Below are 21,983 nucleotides of genomic sequence, written 5' to 3' on the forward strand. Positions count from 1 at the left end.
GCGCACAAACCCGCAAGCGCTCTACCCTCTCTGTTCACGCACGCCTATCCGCAGCCGCGCGTGCACCCTGTCCGCTTCGCCTTGTCGTGCCTCTGTACTCTACTCACCCTGCCTCGCCGCGCATCGCCCGAGCCGAGCCAAGCCTGCTCGTGCTCGAGCACCTCCGTGCAGCCGCTTGCCCCGCGCTCGCCAGCGCTGCTCAGCAGCCTCTCCCGCACACCCGCACGCCCCACTACACGCCCGCCATGGCCGTTGTCGAACGCCTCGACCAGCAAGACCAGCCCTTGTTTGGTTCATCTTGTTTCAGTTTTTCTCTGATCTTTTGGTCAACTAGCTCAACCACCCATTTAGCCTGCTAATCCATGCACGCCCGTGCGTTCCATGCATGTCCTGCTCCTGCGCATCCACACGCACGTCGCCTCTGTTCTGTTCATGTCGTCAGTCATGAGCAGCCAGGGTTGGCCTCATGCGTGCCCACACCCTCACGTCGTTGCTCTACCACATGCACCCTGGCACGTTTCCGCACCCCCGTCGGTCCTCTACAATCACAACAGTGGTTGCTGCTGGCTCCGTCGCCGGGGAGTCCCCATGCGCACGCTTCAGTTTGGTCCTGGTCGCGATGTACATTTGCTTTATTTTTTGATGATCTCCCTTTAGATGATGAATGCATAGCTAGCCCAGTGGCTAACGCAACCGCTATCCATCCGAGGGGTCTGGGGTTCAAGTACAAGGCGCCCCTGTTTTTCTCTGTTTCTTTTAGTTTTGCACACATACACTCAACCGCTCGGCCAAAACTCCTCCTGGGCCGCTGCACTTTGTTGCAATTCGGCCCATGTATGTTTTTTTTCCTTCTCTGGTTTTAGTATTTTTCAAGTGCATTGCATATTTACATAAATGCCCCTGTTTTGTTTTGTTAATAACTAAATATGCGTGCATCCAAATTAATCAAATTATATATGTAAAATGCTTAGAATTTTATTTTGTTTCATAATATCCAACTTTCATCCATGTTTCAAATGTTAAAATTGTTGTTTGCATTTAATTTGCTTAATTGACATGTTAAAATGGTGTATTTCATAACTAAATAACCGTAGCTCCGAATTAAATAAATTTCATATGTAAATGGGGTGAAAAAATGCATGGATTAACATGATGCGCTTTATTTTGCTGTTTAACAACATTAAAATATGGTTTAGGGCAGAACAGTAGCAAATACGAAATATGCACATGGGGATTTTCCGGAATTGTTGTTTATTATTTTCGGCCTAATTTAAACTTGCCTAGCGGTAGTTTCATATGCTTCATCTCTTGCAATGAGTAACAACATTTAATCTTGTCATGCATCATACTTGGTTGAGCATCATGCCATGCTATGTGTTGTGTGTTTACCGAGTTGTTTGCTTCTTTCCGGTTGTGCTTCTTCTCGATAGTTCATGTTTCGTTGCGATCGTGTGGATTCGTTCGACTACGTCTGTTTGTCTACGCCCCTATTTTTCTCTGTTTCTTTTAGTTTTGCTCACACACTCAACCGCTGGGCCAAAACTCCTCCTGGGCCGCTGCACTGTGTTGCAATTCGGCCCACGTATATTTTTTCCTTCTCTCGTTTTAGTATTTTTCAAGTGCATTGCATATTTACATAAATGCCCCTGTTTTGTTTTGTTAATAACTAAATATGCATGCATCCAAATTAATCAAACTATATATGTAAAATGCTTAGAATTTTATCTAGTTTCATAATATCCAACTTTCATCCATGTTTAAAATGTTTAAATTGTTGTTTGCATTTAATTTGCTTAATTAACATGTTAAAATGGTTTATTTCATAACTAAATAACCGTAGCTTCGAATTAAATAAATTTCATATGTAGATGGGGTGGAAAATGCATAGATTAACATAGTGCACTTTATTTTGCTGTTTAACAACATTAAAATATGGTTTAGGGCAGAACAGTAGCAAATACGAAATATGCGCATGTGGATTTTCTGGAATTGTTGTTTATTGTTTCCAGCCTCATTTAAACTTGCCTAGCTAGGTAGTTTTCATATGCTTCATCTCTGCCATGAGTAACAACATTTAATCTTGTCATGTATCATACTTGGTTGAGCATCATGCCATGTTATGTGTTGTGTGTTTACCGAGTTGTTTGCTTCTTTTCGGTTGTGCTTCTTCTCGATAGTTCATGTTTCGTTGCGATCATGTGGATTCGTTCAACTACGCCTGTTCATCTATGCCCGTCCGTCTACTTCATGGACTCGTTCTTCTTCCTAGTGGGATTTCAGGCAAGATGACCATTACCCTTGATCTCACTACTATCATTGCTATGCTAGTTGTCTCCATGCTATCGCTATGTCGCGCTTCCTACCACTTGTTTATCAAGCCACCCAAATTGACATGAAACAGCCTCTAACCTTTTCCACCTACCCAGCAAACTGTTGTTTGGCTATATTACCACTTTGCCCAGCCCTCTTATAGCGTTGCTAGTTGCAGGTGCAGGTGCAGGTTGTTCCATGTTGGGACATGTATATCATGGATATCTTGGGATATCACAATATATCTTATTTAATTAATGCACATATATACTTGGTAAAGGGTGGAAGGCTCGGCCTTATGTCTGGTGTTTTGTTCCACTCTTGCCATCCTAGTTTTCGTCATACCGGTGTCATGTTCCTTGAGTTTGCGTCCCTAACACGATGAGGGTTTATGGGTCCCTCTTGACAGTTTGCTTTAAATAAAACTCTTCCAGTAAGGTCCAACATTGGTTTTACCATTTGCCCAACATAATAACTAAATTCAGTAATAAACATGACGCATAAGGAGTTAGCACTACCCGAGGAGTAATTTAAAACAAAAAAGAGGCTAGCCAACTCACCTCCAGGATGCTCCCCCGATTGGGCCTTCGTTGGCCGTCGGATCTGCCTTCGGGCGAGTTTGAACCGTTGGATCTTCACAGCAGTAAAACCCATTTTCACCTCGCAGTTATTTTTGCTGGCCAATGACGGGTGGGCTCACGCCATGCACTCATTGGTTGGGTTGCTTGTTTTTGCGTGCAAAACGCTTTGTCCGATCCGCTCCGCGTGCTCGCACCGTACCTAATCCCATCCTCTCCCCTGGTCGTCCCGATCCACACCAGCCGCCGCACAACCCTAGCCCCTTTCCCCTCGATCCCCATAGCCCCTCTCTCTTCCTCGCTCTCCGCCATGGCCTCTGCACTAGGAGCCTCTCCATGGCCTCCTACCCATCCCCCCCACCACCATAGGTGCACACAGACGGTGGATCCGTGCCGGAGAAGAGCAGCTCCAGTTATGGTGGGGTGCATCTGTGCCGAAGATGAAGGAGGCCCGCCGCCCGTCTTTGCCTCGTCGCTGCGTCCTTGTTGCTGCTCCTCCTCTCTCTCTCCGCACCTAGCAGTGCAGCAGCCGGGACAAGGGGAAGGAGCAGCCCGACCCGGCTCCATCTCTCTCCTTCATGCAGGAGAACTGGATGAGCAGGTGGCGAGGGAAGCCGCCACGGCTAGCGGCGGCGCTGCACAGGAACGTCCACCTCCAGGTCTCCATCCTGTCTCACGATCCCTTTCCGTTTCAGTGTTTTTCTTTTTTCTCTTGGCCCGATCTGCTCATAGGTTTGAGGCTTCGTGTTGTAGGGACCAGATCTTGGCTATGATCTATGCTGCTGATTTGGCTATCAACTGCTAAATCTCCGAATCATTCAAAATGTTTTGCCTAACTGCACGAGCCTTGCATATGACCACTGGGCCATGTCTTTTGTGAGCCCCATAATTCTTTTGTTCTATTGATGTTTTGCCTAACTGCACAAGCCTTGCATATGACCACTGGGCCATGTCGTTTGTGAGCCCCCATAATTCTTTTGTTGTATTGATGTCGTAGAGTTCAGTAGATTAGTAAAAGGGTCTTTTGATTTTGTTGAGTTCAGTAGATTAGTAAAGGGTCTTTTGATTTTGTTGGCCATATAGGATTTTACTACTGCTATGGACAAAAGAAGTCTAAAGCTGGGAAAGACAACAACGTCAGGAGCCAACCAAGGTAAAGAAACCTAAGTTGACAAGCAGGGCGTACTCCCCTCGGCAGTTATTTTTCTCTGCTATTCATTGAGCATATCAGGAGATTGATAGACAGTGTGAGAACTGGTACATAAAATAATTTAAGAACATTAATCTGAATCACATAGTGGTTCCTAACATTTAGCATTTCTAAAATTTGCCATTTTTAGATAGGCAGTGTGAGAACTAGTACATAAAATAATTTAAGAACATTAATCTGAATCACATAGTGGTTCCTAACATTTAGCATTTCTAAAATTTGCCATTTTTACCTAGATCCAAAATGCTGAGAAGCAGGGTTTATTTTCTCTCATGTCCATTCTTATATTTTTTTTACAATGGCATTATGCACATAACCTGTCTGATGCAATGGACAATCGGATATTTGTGGTTGGTATAAATCATTTTAATGCATAAAAGAAGAGTTGGTAGGTTTTGACATGAGCATGATGGATTATTGCGGCCTTGTTGTTTCTTGAACAGTAGTGTGTAGAAAGTTTGTTTTGCTCTTGAAAGGTGTGTGTGAGAGTTCGAGGGAAAAAACTATTGCTTTACTTATGTTTCAACTCCAGTGAGGCATGTTTGAACGGTAGTGAAAATATGGTGCTTATTTTTATTTTGCTGATTTGAGGATATTGGTAGTAGAATCTCCTTTTGGGCTGGTCTTGCGGTTCATTCAGTTTCAAGGGGAAAGATAGATGTGTGGTTTCTTTGCTTTACAGAAGATGCATTATATGATGTCTTCATCTTGGTAACCATTACCAATTTTACATTCTGTGGTGAATTCTAAATCATGCTAGGCAATGTCGTCTTTTAATAAGTTGTCATATTGTACGCATGAGTTCTCTAAAATTCCGGGGTGGTTTATTCTATTATAAAGCTAGAAAAGAAACAGCAATGGGGAGTTGTTTAAGGACGGACAAAAGCCATGAGTTGTTTTGCTGAGAAAAGAAACAAGTAATATCACATTCTGAAGGTTCATTTCCATCTATACGGGTGAGGAGTCCTTAAAATGTGAAGTATTGTAGGTTTCTAACCATGTACATAGGTCGTACACAGCTAAGCACTCGAGCTATGATTATTGTTATGTATGGATTAATAGTGATAATCATTGTTTGGTTCAGGCATTGAACAGCTAAAACTAACTCAAAAGTATATGTTTGTTTCAAAATAAATGATGTACCTAAAGAACTTTATTGATGATCAGGCGTGTATTTCGAATGCACTGGAATCAAATTCAGAATGCCTGAGGATTGATTTCTTCTGTTGGTCATGTTGTAAAAATAGGGAGCAGCTTCTTCTCACGAGCCAACCTTTTTTTTGCAGGGGAGACTCCAGGCAGAGAGAGGAAAGCTGCGCAAGTGCCCCTGGAAGCGAGGCAGCTCGGCGCCGTCGCGGAAGAGGAGCTACGCTTCCATGGAGTAGAGCGACGAGGGGCTCCGACGTCGCTGTAGAGGAGGGAGGAGATCCGCCGCCACTGCACCTCACAATTCGACAGGAACCTCTCTGGATGATTCTGTCGTGAGTCTCCTGGTGTTCATATTCAGACTGCAACATTTTCTGAATTTTACTTTGGTTGAAGTTGTTCTTACTGGTACACCAGATCAGCCGTATAAATGCACTATATGTTCTGCTTGACTGTTTTTTTTTTATCTTAATAAAATTGCATATCTGCAGCATCTTGACTCGCCTTTCTGAAATTGTAGCTTATCTCTGCTCATGGTGCAATGGAAGTATACTACAAGATAGCTTCTCTGCATTGTTGTTTGATTAGTAACAAGTATACAACATCCCATGTCTGAAACATTGTTTGATTTAGTAACAAGTAACAAATCAGAGAGGGCATGAAACCTGCACATTTTCTGCTTCGCTGCAATTTTTGTTTATGATGGTCATGCCATGATGACTACTCCCTCCGTTCCCAAATATTTGTCTTTCAAAAGATTTCAACAAATGACTACATACGAAGCAAAATGAGTGAATCTACACTTTAAAATTTGTCTATATACATCCATATGTTGTAGTCCATTTAAATGTCGAGAAAGACAAATATTTGGGAACGGAGGGAGTAGTAGTTTCCGTTTATTAAGTAGTGTGCACATGAAACCCAATCCTGTATATGTACTGGTGGCAGTATGCATTTCAATTTACAGAGATTCCAATGCTTCCTTTTTTGTATCCGTGTTTGTCCTCTTGCATTGTTTAATAAGCAGATCGGTCCACCACTAATTATACATGTTGTTTTGAATTTTGGCAGAATTCGGGTGTTATGCATTTTTGAAAGTGTTGTGCAATGGCAGAAATTGGCAAGAGGATACCTCAAGTTGGTATGAGGTTCATAGATTCGGATGAGGCTTGGGTGTTTTGGGTAGAATATGGTGAGGAAAAGATGCAAGTTTGATGGAAAAGCGACTTCACACAGATTTGTGTGTTCCAATGAGGGCATTAGAAGGAAAGCACAAACTGATCGTGAGCCAAAGCGCAAACCCTGTATATGTACTGATTTTATTTTAGCCTATCTCTGCTCATGTGTGCATCTAGTTCACTCTTTGGATTAAACTATAGCCAAGTGTACAACTATACTTGCCTAATATATCCAGTGTTCAGTGTCAAAATTGTCCAGTTTGAAAAGGTTCCATTACTTTACTAGCATTGTTTCTTCTGTATTCACTAATCCTGCAAGTGTAGGCTGAGAACTATACAATTTGGACAGGTTCCAGTGGTGTGTTGTTGCCGTACATAATATGCAATTTGGACAGTTTCTTGTGTTTTTATTAAGCCAAATGTGGGCTGTGAAATATGTAATTTGGAATATCTTGATGCTTTGCTGCTGTTGTCATTATGTACTAGCATTAGCATTTGTGAAAATGGGCAATCTGAAGAGGTTTTGAGTGCCATGTCGGCCCTGTTTCTATGCTTGTGTAGTTGTGCTTTTGCCAAGTCTGCAGGTGTGGGCTGTTTTGCTTTGGGCAAATCTCATGCGTTGGATCTGCATTGGACGGCAGATGAGAGGGGGCCAGTTACAATGTGACTTGCTAGAGGCAAGTCACTGGATCTCAGTCCGCTAGGTACATGCACGACGTCTCTTATATATATGCAATGTAACAATGTGGATAACTAGAACTGTTGTGATGTTGCTCTATTATAAGTACAAATAACTCATGGTTATCTTTTCTGTTGTGATGTTGCTCTATTATAAGTACAAATAACTCATGGTTATCTTTTCTTTTGTTTATAGGCGATGTGTGGTAGAAGTTGTACTCACAGGAAGACTATTGTGCTGTGTATAAACCACGTTCTACGATTTACTTCTGCTATGCATATTTACTTTCCAGTTTTAGGACTGAAATCCATCCATTGTAATGAATTTGGTTGTATGGGCATTACCTATTTAACTTAGGCTTGCTTCATCACATATAAACTGCTTTTCTTTTCCCCACTGCTTGTATGACCTAAAACTATCATGTATATGAGCCAAGTTATTAGCAATGTTTCACATTTTCTTACTTGCAATATTGTGCTTGCCTATTCAGGTGTTCCAAGACCCAAATCATCAGAAAAACAACACATACAACATTTTTTTCTTTTGAGCTTTGGTTATCCTTATACAAGCTCCCGTTCATTTTGTTTATATACTGGTTGTAGTAACCATATGTGCTTGCTCAATACTGATAAATGGAATATTTTCAAAGCACGTATGGTGTGGTTCTTTTCGCAATTTGGCGCAACGGAAGATTACTGAAAAATACACATTTTTTCAACATGACATGGTCTTGAAATGGGACTCTACTACCAAATTAAAATGTGTAAGTATATCTCATTGTAGATGACAAGTCTCTTTTTTTTATTAAAGGGGGTTAAATTTGTTATCATATATGCTTGCCCGCTACTAAAACAACTAAAACATGGAATTTCTTTTCATGCTGAACATGGATTCCGCCATTTGTTACCCGGCTGACGAACCGAGAAAGAAACGAAGGGGATAGATAGTCTTCGCTGGCTCCATCCCCTGCCGCTTCATATTCAGCTCCTCACGGGTCACAGGCATTGCTCTACGTGGGTTGGGCTAAATAACATATGAGCTATCCTAATACCTCTTGATCCCTATATCTCCATATATGCACAACAAAGACATGTTTTTTCTTAGGTTTCTTATCTTTTTTCCTCTTTTTTTGCAGGAAAAACATGCATGGCCAGGTTTCTCATCATGATATACAACCATGCCAACTTTACTCTCTCATCATAGTGCCCATATTTTCAAACTGAACATATTCATATTATGCAAAGTTTCCCTTTTTCCAGACTATTATTTAACAACGTAATAAACATGTTTAAAAATAGCATATGATTTAGTTGAAGGTTCTTGCAGCATGAAACTATTTTCATCGACAACATGTCTTCAGCAGGTCTCTGCGCCATTTGGCGCAACGGGTCAACTAGTTCTACATAATACAGGGGGGCTAGTGCTGATGGTGTTGGTCCCAAACTAGAGCATCGTGCGGGGCTGCCCCTTGGCAACTTGGGGTATCTGGTACTTGTTCGCTTTGCTCATCCTTCGTGGCCTGAGATGAGATACGCGTGGCTACTATCAGGGTTTCAGCACGCCGGGAGATCTTGCTAGTCTTGTTTTACCATTGTCGAAATGTCTTGTGCACCGGGATCCCGAGTCTGATCGGATGTCCCGCGATGGAGGATTGCCTCCGCGGATCATGAGCTTGTCTTGGGCTAAATTGGGACACCCCTGCAGGGTTTAAACTTTCGAGAGCCATGCCCGCAGTTATGTGGCAGATGGGAACTTTTAATGTCTGGTTGTAGAGAACTGACACCAGATTCGAATTAAAATACATCAACCGCGTGCGTAACCGTGACGGTCTCTTTTCGAGTGGGTCCAGAAGAGAACATGGTGGGGTTATGTTTGAACGTAAGTAGTTCAGGATCACTTATTGATCATTACTAGTTTGCGACCGTTTGCGTAGCTTCTCATCTTATTCTTGTACTCGTAAGTTAGCCACCATATAATTGTTTAGTCGCTTGCTGCAACCTCACCACTTATCCATTCCATACCCTTTAAGCTTTGCTATTCTTGATATCCATGGTAATGGGATTGCTGAGTCTTCGTGGCTCATAGATTACTACAACACCAGTTGTAGGTACAGGTAGTGCGATGATCATGACGTGAGAGCGATGTATGCTTGTCTTGAAGTTCTTCTTCTGCTTCTTCTTTGTTTAGGGGTTAGGATCCTGGTTGGCATCCTGGGCTAACAGGGTGGATGTCGTTTGAGTTTTTGTTTGTGTTTCATTCGTAGTCGGATGTTGCTCTTGTGTATGAAGTTGTTGTATTCATGTGGCATTGTATGCCTTTTGTATGTATCCCCATCTATTATGTAATGATACGATGTAATGATATCCACCTTGCAAAAGCGTCTTCAATATGCGACCCTATCCTTGGTGGGATCTTTAAGTTCCTCTTTGATAGGATCGCATATTGGGCGTGACAAGTTGGTATCAGAGCCTCGACCGACCATAGGAGCCCCCCTTGATTGTTCGTAGCATGGCCGTTGTCGAGTCTAGAAGAAAACCATTTTTGGAGTCTAGTTATATCGGAAAGTAGGAATTCTTTTTACTCCTCAGCCCCTTCGTCGCTCTGGTGAGGAATCTTGATGTAGGTGTTTTGAATTACTTCTTTTCCCCTTCAAATTTTTCTTTAGGTTCACGCAGTCAGTTTTCCGATCGTTGCGTTGTCAGCTTTGTTCCTTCGGTGCATTTCTCGTCAAGTTGATTCGATCTTCTTCGTATTTGCCAAGATCAATCCTCAACTCTTTCTCGGACGAGGAAGCAACGTCATCTGAACAGAAACCATGTCGCCCTCAGTTGTCTTCTTTTTCCCACCCGCCCACCTTTTTTTCTTCTCGGAGCCGGAGTCCTTGATCGAGTATCCATCCTACTCGTGTGAAGCCTTTGCATTATTTCCTCAATTATTTCAACCGGTGCTTTTCTCTTAAAGTTATTCTCCGGTTCCCCCTTCCAAGTTGCCTTTGTTTTTCCCGCCCTCCCTCCCTTTTGTCTTCCCGGAGTCTGAGTCTCTATTCGAGCATCAATTTCATTCGTGCGGAGCCTCTTCAGTCTTTCCTCAATTATCTCAACCTGTGAATTCTCGTCAAGTTCATCATCGATTCGTCTTCTTTTCTTTTCCGGTGGACTCAACTTAAGTTTTTTTTCCCGGTGTTGATCGTATTCCTTGCCTTGGCTCAAATGCTTCCCCTTTCTCGTTCGACTCTCACTATTTAATCATTCCGGAGTGATGAAGACATCTCAGGAGATTCATCTATGTTCCAATTAGTTCGAGGTTATCACCTCATTCAAGTCTTTCAATCGTTCCGGTGCATCATTTATCAGCCAACATTCCTTTTCAACGGTGTTTTATTTTCAGTGGGCCCTAACCCACAGGTATTTTCCCAGGATCTTACCTGACTCTTCTAATTGTCCCAGAGTTATTCCCAATTCTTTCAATGTGTGACATAAGAATGGATTCCATCAATCATATGTCTTCTCCAAGATCGCTTTCAAATTCTTTTCATCTTTGATTCAACCTTTCCTCTTTTCATTATTCCGGAGTATCTCAACAATATTGGTGGTGTTCCTCATCGTCTTCTCAGCGTTGAAGACCGAAGAAGAGTTTCTCTTAAATCTTGCCCGTTCTCGTGAAGATTCATTGTTCAAGCTTCAAGATATTATCTCAAAATTCCTTTCGATTGTGAGCATTCTTTTCTTACCCATCCGGAGTATGTCAGGAGTTATTTTTCCATTTCGTTTCATCGGAGGCCATCATTCCAGAAGATTTCTTCGTTCTGAGTTTTCAGCTTCGTTCTCCAATTATTCAGAATTGATGCCTCTCCGTTCGTCTCCATATTCTTCCGATGCTTTGGTCAAGTATTCTTTAGTCAGTTCGCGATCTCTTCATTCTCTTGTCTCTAAATTCCCTCAAGTATGTTCGTGCTTTTTCTAATTCTCACCAGTGATTCATTCTTTTTGTTCATTCATTTTCAAATTCTTACGGTGGTTCATTCATGAATCATTTTCCTTTGTTATCATATCAATTCATTCATTCTTTCCAATCCTACCGGTGGCTCAAGAAGATTTTTCCAAGTTTTGAGCTATATACCCCCTTAATCATTTTCAACGCGAATAAGTAGTACGCAAATCCATTGCTTCCCATTGATTTAATTGATGGAGGATAAGCATAACATAATTCTTATTCTTCTTTCATCAAGTTGATTAATCCCTTCCTTCATAGTTTGTTCATGATTAATAAAATCTAGTCCCAAGTGTTTTCATCTTTTCTTTTCTGGAGTTCCAAGTTTTTCTCGGTTGTCTTGTCATGAAGCTCCATCTAAATAATCGCAAGGCTTCATCTTGTTCTTTTCAACCTTCGTTTCTTTAATCCTTTTGTTTACCAGAGTTCTTCATGGTGGTACTTCATGATTTAATTCATTCTTCAAGTGTTCAGCAAGATTCTTGTTGGAGGAGCTCCAGTATCTTCTCTTCTTGCGTCTCGAAGTGCAATTAATTCTCTGTATTCTTTTGAAGTGGAGTTTTGCACTTCATCATTCTTCTCAGCTATTCAATCATTTGGTTGTGGCATAATTTCACCTCAAGTTTCGAGATGTTTTTCCATAAGCCCACAACAAGCTTATTCTTTTGTTGTTGATTTCTCAACAACTTTGTTCAATCCTTCCTTCTAAGGATGCTATCAAACTCATTCGTGGTGGAAGTTGTTGTTCTCTTATCCCTTTTCATTCCATTCTTTCAATTCTTCCAGAGGCATTGTGTTGTTGTTCTCGTCAAGTGTCATCCCATCTTGTGAAGTTCATGTTCTATTCCTTCCATTTTCAGTCGAAGTGCTGCCCAAATTCTTTCGTTCTTATTCTTTTCTACCTTGTTCTAACCGGAGTGGTTCCAGAGTCCATCTTATTCCTTGAGCTTTTGATTCTCGTCATATTTGACGTTCCTCTTTTCTAACGAGTGCTCTAGTATTTGTTCATCTTCTCTCTTGTGTTCTTATTTCACCTCATCCTTCTTTTCTTTCGTCTCGTTCCTAAGATCTCGGGACGAGATCTTCTGTTAGTGGAGGAGAGTCGTAACGCCCTGAGACCAATGCTCCAGATGCCTTCCATTTATTTTAGTTGTTGTCGTGTTTTATTATGTTTGTTGCATTATCATAATTGTTTTGCATATTTCATTCCTATGTTTTTATGTCATGCTCATGATGTATGCCATTGCCATATTTTGTTTATTGCATCATGTTCATCTTTGATTATTTTGCATTATGTCATCCTTTGCCTGATGGATCATGTTATAGCATTGTGTCATTCATGTTGTTTCCAAGTCCATGTGCATTGCCCCTACATTATGTTTGTTGATTGCTCCATGTATGATCAGACATCATCACCTCCTCCTTCCTTCTTCTTTCTTTCATTGTTGCGAGTGACATTTTCTTCCTCCATAAATGTTCTATCTTTTCCTATAAATCTTGGGCCATGCCAAGACCAACTCCTAAATGTTTCAGCTCATTTGGGTTTGATTTGGTTGGGTTAACAATGGCTCAAGTTTGAATATAATTCAGACTTGAATTATTTTTCTATCCACAAAAATTGCCAAGTCCATTTATTCAAATTGTGCATGATGCAAGGACTCTAGATATATTCTCATATCTCTCTCACGCTCTCCCTTTATCTCTGAGTTTTTCTCTCTTACTTTCTTTTTGAGGAAATTGAGAAAAAGAAAGAATATAGAGGGAGAGAGAGAGCCCAGCGCCTCAGCCCAACCATGGTCTAGCGCAGCACTTATTCCCCCCATTGCAGTCCATCCAGCCCACCAACAGCAGCGCCCCTGTTCTTCTTATTCTCTCCTGTATGGCAGCACATCCAGCACCTCCATGTCGGCAGCCGGCTTGATTTGACGGTTGGGACAGCCACCCTACCTCCTATAAATCATGCCCCGGTGCCCTAGGGTCTCTCCTCTTTCCATTCCTCCCTTCTCCTTATCTAGTCGCCGCAAGGTAAGCCACTCCATGCCATAGCCGTCGCCAACGCCATGCCCGAGCTCTACTCCGGCGCGATCAAGCTTGACGTCGTGGTCTTCTTCCTCGGGGAGCGACGCACGCGTCCCTGACTTCGTCCTCGTCTCCGAGGCAACTGCCTAGAGCCTGGATCAGCTTCCTCCTTGATGTCTTCTTCCCCTTCTTCGTCTTCATCCTGCACACGTACGTCCCTGACAACCAGCGCCTCTGCCATCTCATCTGCTTCCCCGGGAGTCCGTCGTCATCGGCAAACCCACGGTGATGCTCCACTCCTTCTCCCATTTTTCTTCTCTGTTCCATACGCAGTAGTCGCCGCCCTTCGCGAACAGGAGCTCTGGCCTCCATGACTTGCCCTGGTAGCGAGTAGAAGCTCATGCCTTTAGCTCCTCTGTTCGGACCCTTACGCACGAAACCGCAAGCGCTCTACCCTCTCTGTTCACGCACGCCTATCCGCACCCGCACGCGCACCCTGTCCGCTTCGCCTTGCCGCGCCTCTGTAAACTACTCACCCTGCCTCATTGTGCATCGCTCGAGCCGAGCCGAGCCTGCTCGTGCTTGAGCACATTGATAACCCACAAGTGTAGGGGATCGCAACAGCTTTCGAGGGAAGAGTATTCAACCCAAATTTATTGATTTGACACATGGGGAGCCAAAGAATATTCTTAAGTATTAGCAGTTGAGTTGCCAATTCAACCACACCTGGATAACTTAGTATCTGCAGCAAAGTATTTAGTAGCAAAGTAGTATGATAGTAATGGTAACAGTAGCAAAAGTAAAGATAGCAGTTTTGTAGTAGTTGTAACAGTAGCAACGGAAAAGTAAATAAGCAAAGCACAATATGTGAAAAGCTCGTAGGCATTGGATCAGTGATGGATAATTATGTCGGGTGCGATTCCTCATGTAATAGCTATAACATAGGGTGACACAGAACTAGCTCCGGTTCATCAATGTAATGTAGGCATGTATTCCGAATATAGTCATACGTGCTTATGGAAAAGAACTTGCATGACATCTTTTGTCCTACCCTCCCGTGGCAGCGAGGTCCTAGTGGAAACTAAGGGATATTAAGGCATCTTTTTAATAGAGAACCGGAACAAAGCATTAGCACATAGAGAATACATGAACTCCTCAAACTATGGTCATCACCAAGAAGTATCCCGATTATTGTCACTTCGGGGTTGTCGGATCATAACACATAATAGGTTACTATAGACTTGCAAGATAGGATCAAGAACTCACATATATTCATGAAAACATAATAGGTTCAGATCTGAAATCATGGCACTCGGGCCCTAGTGACAAGCATTAAGCATGGCAAAGTCATAGCAACATCAATCTCAGAACATAGTGGATAGTAGGGATCAAACCCTAACAAAACTAACTTGATTACATGGTAAATCTCATCCAACCCATCACCGTCCAGCAAGCCTACGATGGAATTACTCATGCACGGCGGTGAGCATCATGAAATTGGTGATGGAGGATGGTTGATGATGACGATGGCGACGAATCCCCCTCTTCGGAGCCCCGAACGGACTCCAGATCAGCCCTCCCGAGAGAGATTAGGGCTTGGCGGCGGCTCCATATCGTAAAACGCGATGAAACTTTATCTTTGATTTTTTCTCCGTGAAACAGAATATATGGAGATGGAGTTGAGGTCGGTGGAGCATCAGGGGGCCCACAAGACAGGGGGGCGCGCCCAGGGGGAGGGTGCGCCCCCCACCCTCGTGGACAGGGTGTGGGCCCCCTAGCCTTGATTCTTCCGCCAATATTTTTTATATTTTCCAAAAGTTATCTCCGTGGATTTTCAGGTCATTCCGAGAGCTTTTGTTTTCTGCACAATAAACAACACCATGGCAGTTCTGCTGAAAACAACGTCAGTCCGGGTTAGTTTCATTCAAATGATGCAAGTTAGAGTCCAAAACAAGGGCAAAAGTGTTTGGAAAAGTAGATACGTTGGAGACGTATCAACTCCCACAAGCTTAAACCTTTACTTGTCATCAAGCAATTCAGTTGATAAACTGAAAGTGATAAAGAAAAACTTTTACAAACTCTATTTGCTCTTGTTGTTGTAAATATGTAAAGCCAGCATTCAAGTTTCAGCAAAGATTATGAACTAACCATACTCACAATAACACTTAGGTCTCATATTTACTCATATCAATGGCATAATCAGCTAGCGAGCAATAATAATAAAACTCGGATGACAACACTTTCTCAAAACAATCATAATATGATATAACAAGATGGTATCTCGCTAGCCCTTTCTACGACCGCAAAACATAAATGCAGAGCACCTTTAAAGATCAAGGACTGACTAAACATTGTAATTCATGGTAAAAAGAGATCCAGTCAAGTCATACCCAATATAAACCGAGAATAATGAATGCAAATGACAGTGTGCTCTCCAGCGGGTGCTTTTTAATAAGAAGGTGATGACTCAACATAAAAGTAAATAGATAGGCCCTTTGCAAAGGGAAGCAGGGATTTGTAGAGGTGCCAGAGCTCGATTTTAAAATAGAGATGAATAACATTTTGAGCGGCATACTTTCACTATCAACGCAACAACTATGATATGGCGATATCTTCCGTACTACATGCATTATAGGCAATTCCCAAACAGAATGGTAAAAGTTTATACTCCCCCACCACCAACAAGCATCAATCCATGGCTTGCTCGAAACAACGAGTGCCTCCAACTAACAACAGCCCTGGGGGAGTTTTGTTTAATTATATTGATTTGCTTTGATCTTTTTGATCATGGGACTGGGCATCCCGGTTACCGGCCATTTTCTCGTGAATGAGGAGCGGAGTCCACTCCTCTTGAGAATAGCCCACCTAGCATGGAAGATACAGACAACCCTATTTGAAACATGGGTTGCTCGAGCATACAAAATAGAATTTCATTTGAAGGTTTGGAGTTCGGCACATACAAATTTACTTGGAACGACAGGTAGATACCGCATATAGGAAGGTATGGTGGACTCATATGGAACAAATTTGGGGTTTATGGAGTTTGGATGCACAAGCAGTATTCCCGCTTAGTACAGGTGAATGCTAGCAAAAGACTGGGAAGCGACCAACTGAGAGAGCGACAACAGTCATGAACATAAATATCGTGAAGGCTATGTTGATTTGTTTCAACTACATGCATGAACATGTGCCAAGTCGAGTCACTCAATTCATTCAAAGGAGGATAACATCCCATCATACCACATCATAATCATTTTAATAGCATGTTGGCACGCAAGGTAAACCATTATAACTCATAGCTAATTAATCATGGCACAAGCAACTATAAACTCTAAACGTCATTGCAAATGTGTTTACTTCGTAATAAGCTGAATCAGGAACGATGAACTCATCATATTTACAAAAACAAGAGAGGTCGAGTTCATACCAGCTTTTCTCGTCTCAATCAGTCCATCATATATTGTCATTATTGCCTTTCACTTGCACGACCAAATGATGTGTATAATAATAATAGTGCACGTGCATTGGTTTAAGCTGGAATCTGCAAGCATTCAACTCAAGAGAGAAGACAAAGTAATATGGGCTCTAAGTTAAATAAACAATCATGCATATGAGAGCCACTAAACATTTTCAATATGGTCTTCTACTCTCGACCCCCAAAGGAAAGAAAAGAAAAGAAAACTATTTACTCGGGAAAGCTCCCAACAAGTAAAAGAAGAACGAGAAATCTTTTTGGGTTTTCATTTAATTACTACTACAAGCATGGAATTTAAACTAACTAATTTTTTTTGGTTTTTCTTAAGGTTTATCAAACACACAAGAAGAAAGCTAGAAAAAGAAATTAAACTAGCATGGATAATACAATGAAAGAGTATGAGCACCGACAACTAGAATAATGTGTGAACATGAATGTAAAGTCGGTGAGAAATACGTACTCCCCCAAGCTCAGGCTTTTGGCCTAAGTTGGTTTATTGCCAAGGACCACGGCTACTCTCCCCGGTGGACTGAGGAGTGAAATCAGGATACCACTGACTAGCCATCTCCTCCGGATCCCACTGATAAGATGATGGACAATAAGGGTCCAGTGGAGGTTCTGGCTCAGGTTCTGAAGTGGATGCTTGGCCTCGATGAGAGTACACCGCTTCCGGCGAGACGAGATAATTAACTGCAGTCAAATCAAACATCAGAGGCGCAGGCAGGATAATAATCTCAATGTGTTTCTTATTAAATCTCAAGTTATACAGGAGCATCTTATCATCATTATGAACAATAAACTCATGTGCTACCATGCTCTTGTAATCTAAAATATAAGGAGGCAATATTGTCTCCTCTTTCTCATGGTGCATAATAGGTATCTCAAAATGTTTAGCAAGACGTGCAACATAGATACCTCCAAAAATGGGGCCTTTTTTACGGTTCAGGCTCAGCCGTTTAGCAATAATGGCACCCATACTAAAACTATTATCACCAAACAAGGCATGGAATAGAATAATATTATCAGGAACACTAAAGTTTCCACTATTTCCACGACCAATTAATCATCGACTAGCAAATAAGGCAAAGTAGCATAAAACAGGAAAGTGTATGCTAGAGATTCTCGCATCGGAACCCTTTTTTGGATCCCCTACAGTAATGGTGTTAACAAAGCCATTCACATCTTTATGATGTGGTTCATCTAATCTGCCCTTAAAGGGTATTCTACATACCGCACAAAAATTACGTAAAGACAATTGCTTGAATTCATCATATAAATGAAATGATACTGATGGAGGTGAATTCTTAGGATAATAATAAAAGTTTTGCACGAAAGTATTGGTGAGTAAGAGATACTGATTGATCCAGTCGTGGAGGAAGTTGGTGAGGCCTGCATTTTCAATCAAGGAATAAAAGTCTTCATAAATCCCGGCTTCTCTCAAGAAATTATCACATGGCCATTCACACGGCCGTACTTCCGCTACGCGAGGAAGATTATACTTGGCCTTTTTCTTCTCTTTAGCTTGTTTTTCCTAGGAGCCTTGGCTAGAAGAGCCCCTCAAAAATCTCCTTCACATTTTCTGAAAATTTCTGAAATTTTTAGTAACTTCAAAATAAAAAATAAAAGTGAATATAACTAAACAAGATTGGTAGCAACTACTCCTACAAGTGCTTAGAGCCTATATCATGCATTAGAATTGCTTGGGACCTCAAAAATTGAACATGCAAGCTCAAGAACAGAGTCACCTATGCAGCAAAAACTTGCAAAGAATAAAGCACTAGAACAAAAACTAATTGGACCAATGGAGGAGTCACATACCAAGCAACAATCTCCCAAAGCAGTTTTGTGAATGGAGCTTTGAGTAGGGAGATCGAAAATCGCAACAAAATGAGCTAGAACTCGTGCTTGAGCTGGATGGGGATTTTTTTGGGAAGAAGATGGAGTGTGTGGGTGCAGGAATAAGTGGAGGGGACCACCATGGGCCCATGAGACAGGGGCGCGCCCAGGGGGTGTGGGCGCGCCCCCCACCCTCCTGGCCAGGTGCTTGCCCCCCTGCAGTGTTTTCAGTGCCTAAAATCCTCAAATAATACATATACTAAATTTGCAGGGCATCTGGAGCACTTTTATTTTCGAGATATTTTTTATTGCACGGATAATTCAGAAAACAGACAGATAATACTATTTTTTCTTTATTTATTCTAAATAACAGAAAGTAAAAAGAGGGTACAGAAGGTTGTGCCTTCTAGTTTCATCCATCTCATGATCATCAAAATGAATCCACTAACAAGGTTGATCAAGTCTTGTTAACAAACTCATTCCGAATAACATGGAACCGTAGAAATTTCGAATAACACTAAGTTACCTCAACGGGGATATGAATATCCCCAACAATAAGAATATCATACTTTTTCTTCACAGTAGGAAGAGGAAATTCAAAACCTCCAATAATTATAGTTGGAATTTTTCCAATAGAATTGATGCTATGAACTTGAGATTGTTTCCTCGGAAAGTGTACCGTATGCTCATTACCATTAACATGAAAAGTGGCATTGCCTTTGTTGCAATCAATAACAGCCCCTGCAGTATTCGAAAAGGGTCTACCAAGGATAATCGACATGCTATCGTCCTCGGGGGTATCAAGAATAACAAAGTCCGTTAAGATAGTGACATTTGCAACCACAACAGGCACATCCTCACAAATACCGATAGGTATAGCAGTTGATTTATCAGCCATTTGCAAAGATATTTTAGTAGGTGTCAACTTATTCAATTCAAGTCTACGATATAAAGAGAGAGGCATAACACTAACACCGGCTCCAAGATCACATTAAACAGTTTTAACATAATTTCTTTTAATGGAGCATGGTATAGTGGGTACTCCCGGATCTCCAAGTTTCTTTGGTATTCCACCCTTAAAAGTGTAATTAGCAAGGATGGTGGAAATTTCAGCTTACGGTATCTTTCTTTTATTTGTAATGATGTCCTTCATGTATTTAGCATAAGGATTTAATTTAAGCATATCAGTGAAGCGCATGCGTAAGAAGATAGGTCTAATCATTTTAGCAAAGCGCTCAAAATCCTCATCATCCTTTGTCTTGGATAGTTTAGGAGGAAAGGGCATGGGTTTTTGAACCCATGGTTCTCTTTCTTTACCGTGCTTCCTAGCAACCAAATCTCTTTTATCATAACGTTGATTCTTTGATTGTGGGTTATCAAGATCTACAGCAGTTTCAACCTCTACTTCATTGTTATTGCTAGGTTGAGCATCAACATGAACATTATCATTAACATTATTACTAGGTTCATGTTCATCTTCTGATTGTGTTTCAGCATCAGAAATAGAAATATCATTGGGATTCTCAGGTGTGTCTACAACAGGTTCACTAGAAGCATGCAAAGTCCTATCACTTTTCTTTTTCTTCTTTTTGGAAGAACTAGGTGCCTCTAAATTATTTTTCTGAGAATCCTGCTCGATTCTCTTAGGGTGGCCTTCAGGATACAAAGGTTCCTGAGTCATTCTACCAGTTCTAGTAGCCACTCTAACAGCAAAGTCATGTTTATTATTTAATTCATCGAGCAAATCACTTTGAGCATTAAGTACTTGCTCAGCTTGAGTGGTAACCATGGAAGCATATTTGCTAATGAGTTTAAGTTCACCTTTAACTCTAGCCATACAATCACTCAAGCGTCCTATCTCGAAAGCATTATTCTTTAATTCTCGACCAACATAAGCATTAAAACTTTCTTGTCTAGCCATAAAGTCATCAAATTCATCTAAGCATGGGCTATGAAATTTAGTATAGGGGATTTCAACTTTATCATATCTATAGAGAGAATTTACCTTTACTACCTGTGTCGGGTTATCAAGACAATCTATTTCTTCAACAGGCGGTATATTAAGACCATGTATTTCTTCAATAGGTGGTAAATTCTTAACATCTTAAGCTTTAATACCTTTTTATTTCATTGATTTCTTTGCCTCTTGCATATCTTTAGGACTGAGAAATAGAACACCCCTCTTCTTCGGAGTGGTTTAGGAATAGGCTCAGGAGTCGCTCAATTGGCTCAGGGATTGGCTCAGGAAGAGTCCAATTATTTTCATTAGTCAACATATTATTCAATAGTAATTCAGCTTGGTCGACTGTTCTTTCCCTAAAAACACAACCAGCATAACTATCCAAGTAGTCCTTGGAAGCATCGGTTAGTCCATTATAAAATATATCAAGTATTTCATTTTTCTTAAGAGGATGATCAGGCAAAGCATTAAGTAATCGGAGAAGCCTCCCCCAAGCTTGTGGGAGACTCTCTTCTTTGATTTGCACAAAATTATATATTTCCCGCAAGGCAGCTTGTTTCTTATGAGCAGGGAAATATTTAGCAGAGAAGTAATAAATCATATCCTGGGGACTACGCACACAACCAGGATTAAGAGAATTAAACCAAGTCTTAGCATCACCCTTTAATGAGAACGGAAATATCTTAAGGATATAATAATAGTGGGACTTCTCATCATTAGTGAATAGGGTGACTATATCATTTAACTTGGTAAGATGTGCCACAACAGTTTCAGATTCAAGGCCATAAAAAGGATCAGATTTAACCAAAGTAATAATCTCAGGATCAACAGAGAATTCACAATCCTTATCAGTAACACAGATAGGTGAAGTAGCAAAAGCGGGGTCAGGTTTCATTCTAGCATTAAGAGATTGTTGCTTCCATTTAGCTAATAACTTCTTAAGATCATATCTATCTTTGCAAGCAAAAATAGCTCTAGCAGCTTCCTCATCCATAACATAACCCTCAGGAACAGCAGGTAATTCATAATCAGGGGGAGGACTTTCATCATCACTATCATCAATCATAGCATCTTCAATAATTTCATTCTCTCTAACCCTAGCAAGTTGTTCATCAATAAATTCACCTAATGGCAAACTAGTATCACGCACAAAAGTAGTTTCATCATAAGTATCATGCATAGCAGAAGTGGCATATCAATAACATGTGACATATCAGAATTCATAGCAGTAGCAGGTTTAGATGTTGCAAGCTTACTCAAAACAGAAGGAGAATCTAGTGCAGAGCTAGATGGCAGTTCCTTACCTCCCCTCGTAGTTGAGGGAAAAATCTTGGTTCTTTCGTCTTTCAAGTTCCTCATACTGATCAACAGATATAAATCCCAAGTGACTCAAAGAATAGAGCTATGCTCCTCGGCAACGGCGCCAGAAATTAGTCTTGATAACCCACAAGTGTAGGGGATCGCAACAACTTTTGAGGGTAGAGTATTCAACCCAAATTTATTGATTCGACACAAGGGGAGCCAAAGAATATTATTAAGTATTAGCAGTTGAGTTGTCAATTCAACCACACCTGGATAACTTAGTATCTGCAGCAAAGTATT

At 41.2% G+C, this 21,983-nt stretch overlaps 1 protein-coding gene across 6 annotated transcripts; it reads left to right on the forward strand.

The window, feature by feature from the left end:
• The first annotated feature begins 3,067 nt into the window (after window positions 1-3,067).
• Window positions 3,068-7,560, forward strand: LOC123116352 (uncharacterized). Of its 6 annotated transcripts, XR_006457045.1 has the most exons (6): window positions 3,072-3,547; window positions 3,642-3,764; window positions 3,972-4,041; window positions 5,385-5,579; window positions 6,316-7,126; window positions 7,297-7,560. XR_006457045.1 is itself a non-coding variant. In XM_044537319.1 (4 exons), the coding sequence occupies exons 1-4, from the start codon at window positions 3,199-3,201 to the stop codon at window positions 6,389-6,391; spliced, it is 690 nt and encodes a 229-aa protein (XP_044393254.1). In that variant the 5' UTR covers window positions 3,078-3,198; the 3' UTR covers window positions 6,392-6,832. The 6 variants fall into 6 exon arrangements, 1 of the variants encoding a protein (XP_044393254.1); XR_006457043.1 differs by having other exon boundaries at window positions 3,068-3,547; window positions 3,972-5,579; XR_006457040.1 differs by having other exon boundaries at window positions 3,071-3,547; window positions 3,642-4,041.
• The last annotated feature ends 14,423 nt before the right edge of the window (window positions 7,561-21,983 follow it).

The sequence above is a fragment of the Triticum aestivum genome, chromosome 1B (genome assembly GCF_018294505.1).
Source record: "Triticum aestivum cultivar Chinese Spring chromosome 1B, IWGSC CS RefSeq v2.1, whole genome shotgun sequence".
Taxonomy (NCBI): Eukaryota; Viridiplantae; Streptophyta; class Magnoliopsida; order Poales; family Poaceae; genus Triticum; species Triticum aestivum.

Coding starts and splice junctions, on each gene's coding strand:
- LOC123116352 (XM_044537319.1), top strand. CDS start 3,199: ATGGCCTCTGCACTAGGAGCCTCTCCATGGCCTCCTACCCATCCCCCC. Junction 3,548..3,971: donor ACAGGAACGTCCACCTCCAG/GTCTCCATCCTG, acceptor TTGGCCATATAG/GATTTTACTACTGCTATGGA. Junction 4,042..5,384: donor AACGTCAGGAGCCAACCAAG/GTAAAGAAACCT, acceptor TTTTTTTTGCAG/GGGAGACTCCAGGCAGAGAG.